The sequence below is a fragment of the Amborella trichopoda genome, chromosome 3 (genome assembly GCF_054954075.1).
Source record: "Amborella trichopoda isolate Santa Cruz 75 chromosome 3, AtrichopodaSantaCruz75HAP2 v2.0, whole genome shotgun sequence".
Lineage (NCBI taxonomy): Eukaryota > Viridiplantae > Streptophyta > Magnoliopsida > Amborellales > Amborellaceae > Amborella > Amborella trichopoda.
The window spans coordinates 12,047,085-12,064,908 of NC_142338.1; the positions used below are offsets into that span (position 1 = coordinate 12,047,085).

At 36.3% G+C, this 17,824-nt stretch overlaps 1 protein-coding gene across 19 annotated transcripts in view; it reads right to left on the bottom strand.

The window, feature by feature from the left end:
• Positions 1-1,540: 1,540 nt before the first annotated feature.
• Positions 1,541-17,824, bottom strand: part of LOC18432603 (uncharacterized) — a 28,720-nt gene continuing 12,436 nt past the window's right edge. For 8 of the 19 annotated variants that reach the window (XM_088863430.1, XM_011624483.3, XM_088863438.1 and 5 more), the window contains exons 9-13: positions 14,969-15,028; positions 14,740-14,790; positions 14,488-14,646; positions 5,145-5,277; positions 1,541-1,834 (exon numbers count right to left, since the gene is read on the bottom strand). In XM_088863430.1, the coding sequence (XP_088719556.1) occupies positions 1,662-1,834; positions 5,145-5,277; positions 14,488-14,646; positions 14,740-14,790; positions 14,969-15,028 (576 nt within the window). In that variant the 3' untranslated portion in view covers positions 1,541-1,661. Of the gene's footprint in view, positions 1,835-5,144; positions 5,278-14,487; positions 14,856-14,968; positions 15,029-17,824 lie in introns of all 19 variants that reach the window. The other 11 variants (XM_088863433.1, XM_088863440.1, XM_088863434.1 and 8 more) reach the window with 4 other exon arrangements.

The window sequence follows — 17,824 nt, forward strand, 5'->3', positions numbered from 1 at the left end:
CCTCCCTTTCACTCGTCACTTTTTTGTACAGGAATCCCTGCGGCTGCCATTTTTGGACCTTAAACACTTGCGTCTTTTGTCATGGGCTTTGAGATACCCCATTTTCTTGTATAGAGCTACCCACCTGTTAATAGCCTTTTTTGATGAAATGTAACCATTTGTACAATGGGATTTGTACAATGGGAGCAGTTTGTATAAAGCCGAGGCTCTAAACAATCAAAGTAAGCGCACCTTCAAATGGTGTTGAGAAATGTGGTGTTAGTATTGGAAATTTTTGTGATAGCCTTAAAATATATTATCATCTCTAATTATAAAATTAAAACTTCAACAATAGTGTAGATAAACTTGAAAATCTAGGAAATTGACGAGCCAAAAGTGTATTATAAAATGCATTATTTTTAAAATTTGAAATCTATTTTTTTTCTCATGTGCATGTATCTTAATGTCAAGATGATCAATTTGAGGATATTTGGGTATCAAAACATTTTTTAATGAAATTTTTGAGGTGCGTCTATTTGATTGTTTAGTGCCTCGCACATAAATAAACTTTTTCCATAATTAAGCAGGATGGTGTGTAAACATCTTTTTCCCAATTTGAAATCTTGATTTTTCATTGCCTTTGACCTTCGGCTTAATCTTTTCTGAATACTCAAAAATCTCACAAAGTATAATTGCACAACAACCTACTAATCCTTTCCGTACGTGAGAAATACTGCGGATTCTATGTATTTTTACCAATGTTAAAAAATTTAGCAGAGTGGATCGGAATCAGTGGACCAGGTCCAGTTTGGCCAAAATATCAAAAATTGACTGGTTCCCACCTTTTATTATTATTATTTTTTTTTTTGATTTTTTGATTTTGTTCTATTTTTTTCAAATTTTGTTTTCTCTAATTTATTTTAATTTTTTATTCAACGGTTGACCACCAATTATGTGAACCATACCAGCTTTCAGGATGGCAATCTGGGTTACCAATCTATTTTTTTAAACCTTGGTATTTACTTTAACATTGCTCTCCGAGGTGCACTCCACCAGAATGAAAAAGTAACTCATTAGGACAAAATGCTCTCCGAACAAGGTTCATAGAAAGGCAACTACTTTCTCTATGACACTGGCATTATTAAGACCGATTGGTAGTTAATAAAAAAAGGGGCCAAGCTCTCCCTATTTCTGGCTATCTTGCGGAATGACACTCTGAAACCATAAGAATCTTTCACAACGTGCTTATGTGAAGCTCATTTATCCTTAAACCTACATGAAAAAATAACTTTCCCAATTTTGGCTGATAAGCTTGTATGGAAACACGATCACACTACTGAAACTGACATTCACATACTCTTTTGGAAACCTGATTCCCTGTGAGGATCTAAAATCATTCTGCAGAAAATGTCATCTTAATATGAGTGTTAAAAATTAGGGCAATAAGTAAATAAGCCACAATTGCATCCCATGCTGGCTGAAAGTTAGAAAAGAAAGTTCTCCAATGGTAACTAATTGCAGACTGTGAACGAGTGAAAGAAGCAGGTAAAGCAAATGAATCTCCTACCAACTAAAATGTATATATTGTGAAGAATTTACAAGTAACAAAGAAGAATTTTGGAAGGTTACAAGAGTTTCTTTTGCCTGCTTAGTGTTTGGTTTTAGCTTGTAATAATATCTTTCTACCCAAGCAATGGCTCGAGTAATTGTTTTGAATTAGCAGGGTCAAGTTTCATAGTGTATGTAACCAGTACTCCCAGAAGGGCACATAGTGAAGGAACCAAACCCAGTCCATATCTGCTGATTGATAGACAATGTCCAAAGACATAGCAGCTCTTGAAACCTCGATCAGAACCTGCACGTAGAAGATAGATAATGTCAACATATTTTCCTCCCCAACAGCCTGTAAAGAAGACACTGCCTAACTGTTGCTTAACGTCTATATAGATTTTGGTTAAAAAGAAGAAGAACCACTTTAGAAAGTGGAATTAGTCTGTATATATAAATAAGAAACAAAGTGTCCATATCAGTAGGAAGCCACAAGCAGAAAGAATTGAGGTAGGTTCCATGTCAGAGTCAGGACGTCAGAAGGGCAGAATCATGTCTTTCTTAGGGTATATTGAGGGATGGTACAGCGCCCACATCATGTAAACATTTGAAGGGTGCACAAGCACCCTTCAATGGTTCAAATTGTACTTGGCATCAACCCCAATGGCCCAAAAAGAGTTTCGTAATTTTTTTTATTACAATGATATTTATCTGAAATTTTGGGTATAGATGTATTGTTATACACCACATAAAATAAAAATAACAAAATACATCTTAATAAAAAATTGACCAAAAAACCTTTGCAACAATTTAAGGTTATTTTGGTCAACTTTTTTGTTCAAAATATTTTTATTTGGTTCACCTTATTAAAAGGACATCTATAACCCAAATTTCAAATAAATATCATTTTAAATAAAAACTAAAAATAAAAAATTAAATTCTTTTATGGCTGTTGGATGTGGCCATGTTTAATCTGTTGAAAAGGTGCTTGTGCACCCTTACACTGTCCACGTGATGTGATGTGGAAGGGAGACCTTCCGTATTGAAATCTGAAACCAGAGTTTTGGTTGGTGATTTTCTGATTGATTAGACCATTAACACATGAATTATATATGCATAAATGATATAACTTTTTGTAAAACCAATCTAAAAAGCCGAGGTTGATGCTTATAGCAGACTCTTATGTAGGATAACCTATTAGGAGCCATACATAAAAAGGCAACTTCCTGACAACAAAATTGCACTTCATATAACACAAGATGAAATATATGAACCGATGGGAACCGTGAATTTTAAAAATTTGCAAATAAAGATATCATTTATTTGACATATCAGAAGCTAAGACATTTGTATTGATACTTTAGTAGTGGCCCCTTGCATGATGTCATGGGCTGTCAGTTCAATATATGAATGTTTCTGGTTAATAACACCTTAATTGATTTTGTTGAATGGTTTAGGCCAACAATAAAAGAAATATTTGCTAAAAGACACAAAATTCGCACAGTGATTATTCCTCCGAACCGTACCGATGGCAATAGTTTTAGAAGCACATTTCAGTGGAGGGAACCCTGATGCATAAAAGGAGAACTAATGACATTTTCTATAAATGTTCATAGCTTGCAGTTCTCCATCCCTACAACAAGATGAGCGTGCATCAACAGTGTCTAGCGGAAGCATCTGCTCCAGGATTATTTTTCTTTCTCAAAAATCTTTCTTTTCTCAAAATTTGAAGAAGAAAAACTACTTGCCCTAAGAATAACAAATTTGTAATTCATAGATAAACAACAAAAAAGTTCTGATGTGGAAAAGAATAGGCAATTTTGAACCTTATTACCCACTTGCACACTTGCGCATGTAAGAACCAAGCTTGGATTTTGTGCCCACAGGAAAGCAGGGCCACAAATTGCCTACAAGATATATTACAAGAGAACTCATGCTGGCCCATGATCAATTATACTGCTTCAAAATAATCCTATACTACCCATAAATTTCCCTCCAATTGGATATTTGCCATTTACAAGTAATCATAGGCCAGGCAAATTGACTTGATAGGAAACCAAGTCACAGAAAAACTTTCAGAGCTTCCCAAGGGACTTGGTCAATTCATGCATTGATATCACCAAATCTTTTATGTAATAGACTCTCATGGGTTCCCAAACCCTACTTTTCTAAAAGAGATCTAAAAATTTCTTTTTCTTGGGAAGAAAAGTGGTTTCTCTAAATAACCAAAAAAAAAAATCTAGTTCAGAAACCGCTTTTGTCGCTCTAGTGCATATAGAGGAACTGTTTGGCTCACTATTGTTGAACTGAAACAACTATGCCCCTCCCAGACTATGATCTACCTAGCTCGGGGAGAGTGGATGACAGACGCTTTGTCCCTTTCTGGCAGTACAACAATATTTTGCCTATCAGTGATAGGGGGCAGACGGCTGCTCCTTCCTCATTGAGCACATGTCCGCCTACTATTTGAGATTGCAATAATATGGTGCAATCTATATGCTTCTATGGGCTGGGAAAGATGGGGTAGGGGCACATGCCCATAGATCCAGCCAAGTTTGCATCATGCTGTTGCAGATCTTGAAATAGTGGGTGGAAATGCCAAGCCTTGGGTTAACCAGGAAGGAGTAGACCTCAGCCTCCAATGAATGACAGGCAATATTGTTGAATGGCACAGAGGGACAGAGCATCCTAATCCACTCTCCCCTAATTAGGTGGATCATAGTCTGGGAGGGGCAAACCATTTTTAGTTCAACAATAGTGAGCTAGACGGTCCATCATGTGCACCAGAGGGACAAAGCGGGTTTCGGGATTCCGGGATCCTCACCAAGATATATATATATATATATATATATATATATAGAGAGAGAGAGAGAGAGAGAGAGAGAGAGAGAGTTCAGGCGGAAACAAGCCAAGGTGAGGGAAGGAATGCAAAGGCACAGGGAGTCTTGGTAAATGTTACATAATACATAACGGCATTTCAGTAAATTTAGTCATGTAAAACAGTTCCAAATAAAAAACAACACAAAGGGAAATGGAGGGTGCAGTAGCTAAGTTAAGCCACCTCCCCTCCGATACACACACACACACACACACACACACATGCATGCGCACGCATACATAGATAGCAATTTTTGCAGGGCCTCATATTAATATCTTGTCAAACTACTACTTCACATCAAGAGATATAGGATATCCAAAACAGAGATTTGTCTCTCTGATCCAAGTCTAGTATTCTACATGGAGCTTTTCATTGAAGCTTACCGAAACTAGGCACTAAACAAAGCAAATATAAACATGAAAAGCGTAATAAATGCTTCATAGTTATCGTAATCATTAAAAAATATTTATTGCATTCTTCACATAATGCGTGGTGCAGCTTTCCCATTAATGAGATTTTGACCTTTCCACTTTAAACTGAATCTCAGTGCCCAAGGAAAGTTATGAGTTTTGAGATGCCATGTCTTATTGAAATATGCTCCACTTTAATGTGCAACAAAGCCAATGATTGATGAAGACACCTTTTTCATACAGCTGTATAATTTTTATTTCATGGATGTGTGTGCGCACAAAATTGGACAAAACTGTACTGAAGGGCGAAATGATGATGATGAACATACCATGATAAAGTTCCAAAGTATATAAAGCAATTCCACATGAGATTTTGTCCAAGAAACTCAATGAACCATAGACAAAAGCACATCCATTGAGGTCTCTCCCAACTAGAAAACTTTCCATGCCAACTGCAGTCACCTGTTGAAAAGAAGGATCAAGTAATAGTTAGCACGTGAATTATAGTATTAAGTTGATAATTAGAAACTGATGGTTCTCAAGAATTTCAAAAAAATTGACAAATAAAATTACTTGTATCGATCAGTGGGTACACTTACATATGAAAAAAGACTAAACGACTTTATTCCCACTGTCATATGATATGTAAAGGTCCCATAAACATGAAGTACTTTTTTACTCAAAATTAAATTGTCATATGTAATGTGCATAACGTAATTCTTACAACATCTGGTAGAGATAAAATTGTAATTACATAGTTGGATCTGGCTTGCTTTTTTATGCCCGTTGGATCTGGAAAACAATAATATGGCTGAGGCATTCACTCTAGAGAGTGATTCTTAGTGTCATGTATCAACAAAAAGTCTGAACTGCAATGGTGTTAAAAAACCTTACTCATTAGCATGCTTAGAGTTCTGAAGATTAGATCAAGTGGAATTGGTGCACATCTATATAGAGGGCAACCAGGTAACATAAACTTTGGCAAGGAAAAGAGTCACTTTGGAGTCCGTGACTTTTGGAGAGCCGCCCACCTGATTTCCTCTGTTTGTCTCTTGATTATGATGTGTGCAATTTCCCTCTATACAAGGCCAACTCTTCATAAATTTGATGGTGAGTGGAGAAACAAGCAGAGGACCTCTTCCCCACTGATTTACACCCCCCCCCCCAATCCAAAAACAAACAAAAGAAGTTTGATCACATGAAACAGATGTATAGGCAGTCCAATGGGGGTAAGAGTTTTTAGGTCTCAGCTTGTAAATGAATAACTATAACAATGGATTTTCTTTATTCAGAAATGAAGGAGAGAACTTTTACATGGAAATTACTAGGCTGCAAACATGTGGGCTCAATCTTGTCCTAGACCTGATTTGGCAAGGTCTCAGTTAGATCTAAACCTAGAATCAGCTAGATCCAAGTCGATTGGACCTAGCACCGACCTGCCAACTTTGGGTCGGGGGTGGGTCAAATAGAACATGCGTTCACCATTCACCTATTAACTCACACACTATTTTAACAAGAAAAAATAATATACTGCTAAAAAGTTATTATTAAAAAGAGATTCATAGTTCTATTATTTGTTTGGATTCTTGTGCTCTATCAAAAGCATGAAATGTTTGACAAACACTTTTAAGATAAGCACTTCATGCACATACAAATATTTTATAATACAAAATTGAAGTTCTCAGTGTAAACTAATAAGTTGCTAAATGTAAAACGGTTTTTAAGACTCTTTTCCTCTCTTAACTTTCTGTATCTCTTCATTTTCTACTTTCTTTCTCTCTTCAATGGTAAAACACCAATGAATCCAACCATGGATTTCCTTTCGTTTCTCTCCTTTTGCTCTTTGTTTCTCTCTCTCCCCCCTTCTCTCTCTATCTTCAATTTTTCTAAGCTTACCCCAAAAGACGTTACCCTTTTTATCCAAAGTGGAGTATCATAAATAATATTTAGAAAACGTTTATATAAGGTGTCAACCTTATACTGTAGAAATAAGGCGCACCTCAAAAATCCACTCAAAAAGATTGTTCCAACATCGAAAAGCCTTACAATTGATCATCTCGACTTTGAGATGCATGGACATGAAAAGAAAAAGATTTCAAGTCCAAAAAATAATCCATCTTGTGAGACATTATCTAGACCATCCATTTTCCAAATTTTTAAGTGTCTATAGATTTCCTCGATTTACACTATTTTTTGAGCTCTAAATTTCATGGTTAAGGGTGAAAATAGATTTTAGGGCTAACAGAAGGGTTTCCGGAACTAGATCTGCATCTTTGAGCCAGATTTAGAGGTGCACCTTACTTTGATTGTTTAAGGTTGGCACCTTATGCAAACCACGCCCATAATATTTTATCATATTTCAACTAATTTACATAAAAAATTCACTACTCTAGGGTAATCAAACACTAAAAGTATTATTTATTTGTTAGCAAGTTGAGAGAATGTAATAGTCATTCTCTGGAAAACTTAGACAGCTCCATAACACACACACAAAGAGGAGAATCTTCCTGAAAACTTAGAAAGTTCCATAAAACACACACGCACACGCACACACACACACGCACAGAGAGAGAGAGAGAGAGAGAGAGAAGAATTGTTAGAGGTAAAATTTAAGCTCTACCTATGATTGCATGTATGTAGAAATACAAAATCAAACACATTATGCATGTGATTTAATAAAATAAGAACCTCCTATTGAATAGAGACGGTCCAATTTTTAATTGTTGATCATAAAAGCAGATTTAAAGAAATAATAAATGTGCATGCAAGGTCCTATTACACATAGAGCAAGGGGAACAAAAATTTGCAGTTTTCCTACTTGGATATAATACAGTAGTTTACCTTGAAATTTAGTTGTAAGGCATTAGAGCCAAAACTGATAGGCTTGACAGAAGTGGTTATGTGGAATTCAAGGGAGTTAATTATAAAATTTTCTCTTTTTCTTTTATTTATGAATCTGAATTCCTCTTACAAGTGCCATAATACATGGCTGTAAACAAGAAATATAACCCTAAATATAACCTAGGATCTTTGTTTTCAGTTTATTGCCAAATAGAATAGATAATCGAAGAATAAAAAACAAGCTTTCACTAATAATTTTAGTACAAATCATGTTCTTGGAAATTCAAATACACAAGCAAAGACGAATAAAAAATAAAAGCAAATAATCGGGAAGATTTACTAGAATTTGCCTAGGGCTAACCTCTTAGGACTTGGTATGCCCCACACCCGATTCCCTGAGCGATGACTTGCTCTAATCCTATTGACCTTGCTTAATTTTCTGAGCCGAGAAACTTCTTTAGGCAATACCTCACAAACTAGGGTTTTATTAGGGGAAACATAATTAGGGTTTCTTGGACCTCACAAATTGTACGGCACCTCCCCTTAAATCTAATCTAGGGCTGGGTGTGGTCCCTACCTTTCAATCTTATAAGGTGGTGCACGCCACCCCTAAGTCCTTATGGGGGTGGCATGCCACCTAGAGAGAGAAGATAGAGAACTGAAGAAATACCCATCTCATATTTTATATATTCTCATTTTATGATAATTTATACAATTCATATTTTGTAGCAGAACATCCAGAATAACGGACGACACAGCAACCTCTGTTGAGGGGATCAGGGTGTCACAGCAGATTTTGAGGGCTGAGAGTCTGATATGAACCCTGTTTGCCCTTTGTAAACTGGAAATGAGGTGCCACTCTAGGCATCTGGTCATGGTGGTGCCACGTGTCGCACTACAATATCCATCACAAAGAATCTTAAAATCTCAGCAGACCAAAATTTTCATGGCAGGACACTGGATTGTGCGGCAGAACAAAATTTTTATAACAGATGTATAGTGTGCTGTGAAACACAAGTGATTTCAGGAAGATGTTCTGGCTGTAACTTCTTCCTTGGAAAATGTTTTAGCCATAACTTCAAAACCTTTACTCCAATTCAGGCTTACGTTTGAAGTGCTGAAAAGCTTATTCAATTGCCCACTTTGTTGGAATAGTTTCCAGCTCATTTTGATCCAAAAATTGTTGCATATAATCGCTTGAATTTCTGATGTTTGTTGTAGGATGTTGAGGTGCTTACAAGGACCTCACCAGTGATTCTCACAGGCCTACAATGTTTATATCATTATAGGATTTGTGGTAAACAATAAATATTTTGATATCGAAGAATAGAACAGTTGATCCCCGTCTGTCTCCCTCTCTCTCTCTCTCTCTGTTTCTCTCTCTCTCTCTTACTTTGAATTCTTTCTACATTTCATGCCATCTGGATTGGATCCAGGTTGGGAAGATTGACCAAACACGTACATCGTTGGATTGACCAAACCAGTCTCGAGTTGGGTACAGGTCAGGCAGATCTGGACCCATCCACGTAAGTACTAGGTCTGGGTCAGTCATTTGAGCAAACCAGGATAGGGTTGGCCTACCCTGGACCTGACCTGTGGAGACTTGCTTCTAAGTCACCAGCCCATTAGAAAAGTCATGAAAAGTGCAAGGTGGAATTTATAGCAATGCTCTAAGCTCAACCAAACTCACAGTGCAATAAAGTGATCCTAAAATAGATGTCTACTATTGTTATGGCTCCCTACTCAAGGAATTGGAAACATCAAGACGTTGAAAACATCCCACGCCTTGAATGCAGCAGGACACAATGAGAAAAGAATTGGAGCATGGAACCCACTGCCAATGGGGTTTTCAACCATAATTTTAATGGAAGCCCCATGGGCAACTTAGGCGAGCAGGAATAAGGGGAATAGTTCAAGACAGCCAGGGTGTAACAATTCTTACACTCTAGCCCCTTTTATACTGTCAAGCATTTGCAACGTGAATGAAGCAGGGGTGAAAGCTTTGCTGATTTCTTATAGACCATATCAACCAGTAATGAGACATCTCATAACAGAAGGTGACTCTGCCAATACCAACAATGATTTTTCACTAATGACTCGCAAGGATTGAAGAGTTAAGTGCAAACATGTCCGTCTGCTTCAACCATTCTAGGAAGGAGACAAACAAAAAAATTACACACAAATATTCTAAAACTCAGCTCGGCCCTCGGCCAAGCCAAGTTACCCGGACGCGTCTGAGTGGACTCGCCCAAGTAGTCTTAATGCCTAATAAGGCTATAAATTTAAAAAAACAAAAAAATCTAAAAAATAAAAAATATAAAAACCATAAAGAGCACTAAAAGTTTTAAAATGATGAATAAATAAAAATATATGGAATTTAGAAAAATTATTTCTAGGAGGAAATAATTCACAAAATTCTAAAAAGGGGAAAATATATAAAAATGGAGAACCTGAGTAGGGAAGGAGTAGAGTTTGAGTTACTCGGTCGAGTCTGAGTCCACTCAGCCGAGTCCTTAAACATTGATACACACACTGCCTAGATAATGAACCTCAATACAACATTTGCTGGTCATTTGAAAATTGAAATGTTTGATTAGTTACCTTCATCAAGCAAGAATTTTGTACCCAAACACCAATTTTGACAACCATGGTGTAAATCTTTATACAGTAAAAGGAAAGAAAAGAAAAAGAAAAAAACGAAAAACTACTCATCAAAAGAAAAAAAAACCACATCTCTAAACAAGGCTGTCTACCAATAGCCTCCCAAGAACAGTAGCCTAGGCGAATATGGATATTTTAACGACATCAAATAGATCCACAATGCAGTCCTCATGGGCATCTGGCAAAACATGCTATATATCAACCTCCAAGGATGAGTTAAAAGAAAGTTGCCATTTTCCTCTGACTCCCAAAACCACCCAACAAAGTATTGGATAACTACATAACTGAGAAGAGCTATCTCAGAAAGCCTCAATCTAAAAGTAGAAGGTGGGATGAAAAATCAAACACAAACTAAACCTCCTATTTTATGAATAAAGGAGTACCAATGGAGAAAATAAATTGCTTCTTTAGATAGTCTCCAATCTCCTAAGTTGATAGCCGAATGGTCCTTAGAGAAAATTAAATTTTCTCCATTCATACATGTCATTCCTTCAATATACTTTGACTCAACAAAAATCTCTTATACTAAAATGACACTTCTAAAATGGTTTACTTAAAAATAATTTATTAGCACGGGATATTCTAACATTGGGTACTGCTTAAATTGGATTCCCCTCATTTCGATAACTGTCCTTCAAGTGGTGGGCTCATGATTGGAACAAAAGCCAACTCGACTACTATCGTGGATGTGGAATAAGTTATGGTAATATAGCCGCCGTAAGGACAAAGATGCCCCTCTTAAGCCATGGGTGCTCTCTGGGGACACTGAATCTTTGACTTGCAGTGGTGTATCGAGGGTTTATAGGCTTCTCTCATTGTTGGGTTTTGTGGCCTTAAAAGCCCAAAAAGCTTGTAAAAATGCTATTTCATAGTGGAATATGCACTTCAGTGGGAGTGTGAGTGTGAGTTGACTGACCAAGGGTTGAACGCTTTATGGCCCTGGTCATATCCAAAACCCATGGCCCTGAGCATATGGCCCTACTGAAAAGGATTTGAAGTGGGTCATCCCTTGTTGAAGTTGGAGAGATGCCCAGGGAGCATGTTTCTAGGCCACGAGAACTGTGTGATCTCTTGTTTATGATTGTAGGCCTGTGAGAGCAAGGGCCAAACTATCACCAGACTTCCACATACATGTACACATGATAGCCGCATTACTGATAAGCAGTCCTATAGAGGGACACGAGTACATGTAATACAGAGAGCCCCCTCTGCTTTGTGGTGACAAGTGCTAGACTTGCTCTTAAAGGGAAAACTGAAATCCACTTTCTAGGATCGTGGCCCTACTGTTTATTGTCCAACTTTGACAAGCCAATCATGAGCCCCTATTTTGAGACTGTGGGTCATGAATCTTTGTTGGGTTGGATAAAAAAAACAGTATGGGATCATGGTTTCTGATGAGAGTGGAGTGCCCTTATTGTCACTTATTTTGACCCATTGGTACCAGTCCATTCCTAGTATATTTTATTTTGGCATTAAAAATGCTTTTATAATTTTTAAATATTTTTTATATTTTTTTAAATATTATTTCAACTTAAATTTTCATTAAAAGGGTATTTCTGAAATTTTTTTAGAACTTGACATAGCACATGTGGGAACTAAGGATCCAGCTCCCACATATGTATGCCACCCATGTGGGGCCCACATTACCCCTTAGGAAGGCATTTTTTTTTTATGCAAAAAATGTTGGGGGGGGGGGGGGTGCACACCACTATTTTGGGCACACTGCACTTTCATGATATAGTTTACATTTTTTAAACTACTTAAGATTATAGGAGAAATCTTTTTATTACAAATTAGATTTCGTGTCCTATCCTTATGGGAGATCTATGATAGAGATTGATTACATTTCAATTTGAAAGAGGAGTGGGACTTAGGTCAAAGTCTAAAAGGATAACGTTCTTATCTTTCCACCCAAAATCATGATGGCTCATTTTTGGGATAGATGGCTCCGACTAAATCTCTCTCACCCCACAGATTTTCAATTTATCCTAAAGGTCTAGCTAGAAATTGGATAAGACAATGTTTAAAAAGAAACCTATTTTAATTGGGATATAGATTTCTTTTTACATAAAGATTTAGTTTGGACCCTCTCTCTCATTACAAGATCTTTTGTCTCTCCCTAAACTAGATCCTCTCTCTCTCTCTCACACCCCAAAGTCTCGATTTTCTCCACGCCAGAATTTTCTTCTCTCTTCAAGAAACGTGAAATGACATGCCCCCCTCTCTTTACCCATAAGGAGGCACGCCACCCTCTCTTTCCTCTATATTTTGTCTTAAATAAAAATATAGGTGGGACTATAGAGAAACCCTAAATCAAAGGTTTGCTGTATTTTAAAGAAAATAGGGAGAAGCCCAGCCTAGAGAGAGATCAAATCACAGATTCAGCCCTAATTTGTTCCCATAGGATTTCTACAAAACCTAGTTTATTTTTGAGATTTCTAAAACCTCAGAGAATGAAGTATTGCTTACAAAGCTTCTCTATCTCAAAATTTTCAACAACATCTAAAGGAGTAAAAATGCACCATCGGTCAAGGAATTGGGTGTGGGGTGTACTAAGTCTCAGTAGGGTAACTCTAGACAACTTCCAGGAAGTCTTCCTAGTAGTTTTAATTAATTTTCAGTATAATTTTCTATTTTTTTATAAATTTTTATGAACTTATTTTGTGCTAAAAATTATAGTGAAAGTTTGTTTTAAGCTCCTAGATAGTTTCTATTTCTCTCGGTAGTAAAAATAAAGATCCTAGATTGTATCTAGGATGCTATTTTAATTTACGGCAACATATTATGGCCCGTGTAAGTGGAATTCAGGTATTTGGAATAAAGGCAAAATAAATTTTTTTGAATTTAATCCCTCGAGTTCCACATAGCCACACCTTTCACTCATTACAGAGGTAGCCTTCCACTTGGCCATGTGGGTGGGGGGGGGGCGTACAAGGTCCATAAACATGTTGGTTTTGTAACATGTGAACCAGGCTAAACCTTGACACATGTTACAAGTCCTAAAAAAAAATGCCATAGTATCTCTACATGGTACAATATTGGTAAACTGCCTTCGTGATATGAGTCATATGACTTTCAAACGCTTCACGTTATTCAAGGCATGAACATGGCATCTATGCATTAGAAGGATGTTTAGCTATGTCACTATAGGATATTGTTTCCTCTTAGCATTAATATATGCTTGAATTGCCTAGAATTGGCCATTTTGGTCCCTTTCACAAATATGCATCACAAAATGGGATTCAGACTTAAAAGATACACTTAATGCATAGGTAGGCTGAAGGGACGGTGGAGCATCTCCTTGTACAATGCCCTAGTGATATAAGGCATGGAAATACTTATTGAACCTATTTGACATGGGAAACCAAAATTGAATGCGTACCTACAGGAGGCCTTTTATTCAGGGGAAGTTCTTACATGCCTTTTATTCAGGTGAAGTCCTCTGGCAATATTCCGAGGTATCTGGAAAGAAAGGCAAAAGTTATGCGCTGATTTCTTATGCCCTAGAGATGTGTGATTTTCTTAGTCCTAATTGGAAAGGAACCTGAGGGATTTAGGGTTGATGCCTTGATTTAAGAATGGATGATAATTGCCTATATCGAAAAGACCAAACTCATGCTTGATGGAGTGTGCAGTTAAAAATATTTATTTTGCCCTGTTCCATCATGGAAGCTGGCTTCTAGGTCACTCAATTTTGCAATTCTTCCCTGTTGTTGGCCTGAAGGTGTGTCACATGACAATCTAGAACCAGCTAAAGACTCGAAAGACTGCATGTGTGTTAAGATTATTGGTTTGCAAGCAATTGAGATGGATATGTTCATATCAGTATGAACATTGCTATAAATATCCTCAGTTTCAGAAAGAACTTATTGCAAAATATATTGTTGCTACAACATGTCTAGGTTGAACAGTTCCAAGTTCCAGCCAATCATATATGCATGTGACCTGTGTTTCTCTGATCACACCATGTCATTTTTTATCATCACGAATTCGTATGGCATCACATTTACATTTGTCCTGCAACATAAACTATCCTTATCATCCCTTCTTGATAAACACACCCCCAGCACAGAGTTACGCAATTGGAAGAAGATATAACTGTTGAGAAAGATAAAGCCTAGTATAAAAAAGATAAAGATGGAGATCAAGTTGAGGAATCTAGCACCATACCGTCATAAAAGCATTGGAAACTCCTATGAAGATTGCTATAATATACAGAAAGTTACACATCTTGCTGGGAAGAATGAGGATTCCAGCACCAGAAAATATCCAAAGAATAGCTCCAGCAGTAAAAATTGATTTCAGACGGCGTCCAGTCCATTCAAACTCCTACATATTATAGGCATAGTTTTTAGTTTCTCTTTTGAAAAAGTCTTGAGGGTTACAGGTCCATATATTCCTTGTAGATACAAAAAGTTATACCTGCAAAGTGACAGATGCCATGAAACTGCAAATATAGATAATAGCAGGGATCTGCACCCAACATTGTTTTCATGCTCAACTCACTCCAGATAAAATTGAGGCATTTGATTCTTAATCTTAAAACCACAGAAATCCAACCAAAAAGATGAGAAAATGGAAACAAGTCACAGGAAACTTATTATGATTAAATTATTAGGTGAACCTTAACTTAATTATATTATAAGCTTACCGAAGCCTTTGAAGATTGAGTCATGTGCAGGTCATCTATAACATAAAATGCTAGAAGTGCCTGGACAAATTGAGGATAGTGTCAGTGAGGCCCTATTTAAAAAGGTACTCATGACAGGATGAGTCCAGCTACCACAATCTGACTAAAAAAATAGCAAAGACCACATTTTGATCAAAACATGATGCATGATATAGAGAATGTGTACAACATAGAGGGATAAATGATCAGCTCAAACACTGTTACCAAGGGCATTGGGTATCATATACGAATACTGGAACAATATACCCAAAATTAGTTTGATACATTGTAATTCTTTACAACATAAACTTGTATAAAAACACCGAACTTGAATTAATGGACAAATACATTATCTCCAGCAAGCAGTTCACGAGAGAAATGTTCTTTATAATGTATTCTTGCTTTTCAGTTTCCCTTCCACATTTCTTCAAGAGGCTTTAATGAATGTAAAGAATCATATACAAGCAATGCAATGAGTTTATAAGATCAAGAAGCATCTTATGACAATCTTACTAGTTTGCATATGCAATCAATATGAAATTTCATAGTACTAAAAACGCAAAATTACACATATATCCATTATTTTAAGCATTATTACAATTTCACCTAAAATTTTATGTTATTACTACTCTACCCGTTTTATATCTGCTAATACAGCATTTATCATTTTTTAAAAAAATGACCAAATTGCCCTTTTTAGATTTTCAAGATCTGAAATTTATTTTTGCATGAACTATAATTGATTTTTCGGATTTTAAAAATTCAAAAATTTTCAATTTTCAGATTGTCAAAATCCAAAATTACAAAGTAAAAAAACTACAATTTCGAATTCCCATTTTTATTTTTCCGAAATAAAAAATTGACAAATGAAACTCAACCAATAAAATGTGTAAAATCACTCAACAAATATTTTATCTAACAGACTTGAATAATTTGCATAACTTTTAAAACCGTGTGGAAGTTATTATTGGTAGATGACTAGTCACCTCATGTTCTTATGATATATTTTTTACTTATTATATTCCCAGCCAATAAAAATAAAATCGTCAGCACAAACTTTTTCAAGAGTCAACATCTCAAAATCTCTTGTCAAAATTTTTCACGTCGATGTTTACTCGACATGTTTGCTCTTTTCAAAATTCGAAAACTTGACGTTTATTGTTGTCCATCCACAATTTTAGACCTTTAAGGTCCAAAATCGTTTTTGGACTATGATGGTTTGAAATTATTTTTTAATTTTGGATTATGCAAATCCGAAAATAGGACAACTCGGACGTTGAAATTCCGAAGCGTTTCTTTTTTTCTTTTATTTCTTGGATCCTGAAGATCAAAAAATAGGGCAATTTCGGGGCACCTAAGAACGGGTATACATGTAATATCCGAAATGTTGAATGTAATAAGTGAAAATTTCGGTAAAATTGTAATAACGCTTAAAATAACAGATATATGTGTAATTTTCTGTACTAAAAACTCTTTTGACTACATTTTACCTTCACATAGAAGAAAATGAGGACCTTGGAAACAAGGTAGGCAATGCTAAAACATAACCTGTTTTATTGTGAATTTTTTTGTATTGATCTATTAGTCAGGGATGCTTATGCTTCTATCTTCAATATCTGTTGAAATATTCAGTTTAATATTGAAAATTTCACTATATTTTTGGGCAATATTGTTGGGATTTGTGGCATTTAAAGGCTTAGAGAACTTATAAATTGAATCATTCATAGAAATTTGTGCACTTTATTGGGAGTGCATTGTGGTTGACTGACCTAGGGTTGAACGGTCTATGGCCCGGGTTATGTCAAAAATCGTTACCGTGGGTCATCCCTTGTAGAGGTTAGAGAGATGCCCAGGGATATTGTTTGTAGGCTAGGAGAATTGTGTATTCTCCTATGCGCAGAGGACGGGCCTATGAGAGAGAGAGCCAAATCTTAAATAAAACTTCCTCACAAAATGTACATATGACAACTACATTTTGGAATGCAACCTTATATAGAAGAACACGTATACATATACATAAAAAGAGCGGTCCTTGCACTGTATGTGCATTTGACTTGCTCTTAGGGGGAACATGTAATCCACATACTAGAACTGTAGTTCCATTGTTTTATTGGCTAACTTTAATTGGTTAATAAAAAGCCTCTACACTTGACTGTGGGTCATGCGTCCTGTGGGTTAGTTTGAGAAGACAGTAGTGATTAATGGATCTTGGCAAGGGTAGAGTGCCTTAATATTTATTTGTTTTTGACCCATTAGGTACCGATCCACTTCTAAGTTGTATTTCTATGTATTTGGATTTTTGTGGAACTCTAAAAATATTAATTTTCAACTACAAATGTGCTACTGTGAATTTTGGGACTTTTTCAGAATTTTAAAAACGAATTTTAAATGTGTAAAAACCCTATAAGGGTATTTCTGAAATTTTAGAATTGCAGGGGCATTCTGAAATTTTAGAATTGCAGGGGCATTTTGAAATTTTGCATTTTATTGGAGGGAAGGGGCTAAGGACCCAGCCCTGCACTTGTGGGCCCTACTAAGGGGTTTCACATGGACCCCACTAGGGGCCACACATCCCTCTCTATGGAACGCCTTCTTTTCAAGTGGCGCATTTTTCTTTTAGTAAAGAAATATTCGGGTGACTTTCAGAGAGAATTACGGCGAGTAGTATAGAACCTAACCCTTCGTTCTCTAGTCAAGAGAAAGAGCTGCGAATTCTAAAAAAGTAGTCTTTCTGAAGGTTGTCTCTTGCCTTCTGTGAGTAGTGAACGTAGTTCACGATTGAAGGAGGGGTGATAAACTCTAAATAGTTCCTACTAACATAGAAATTCTTATCTTATA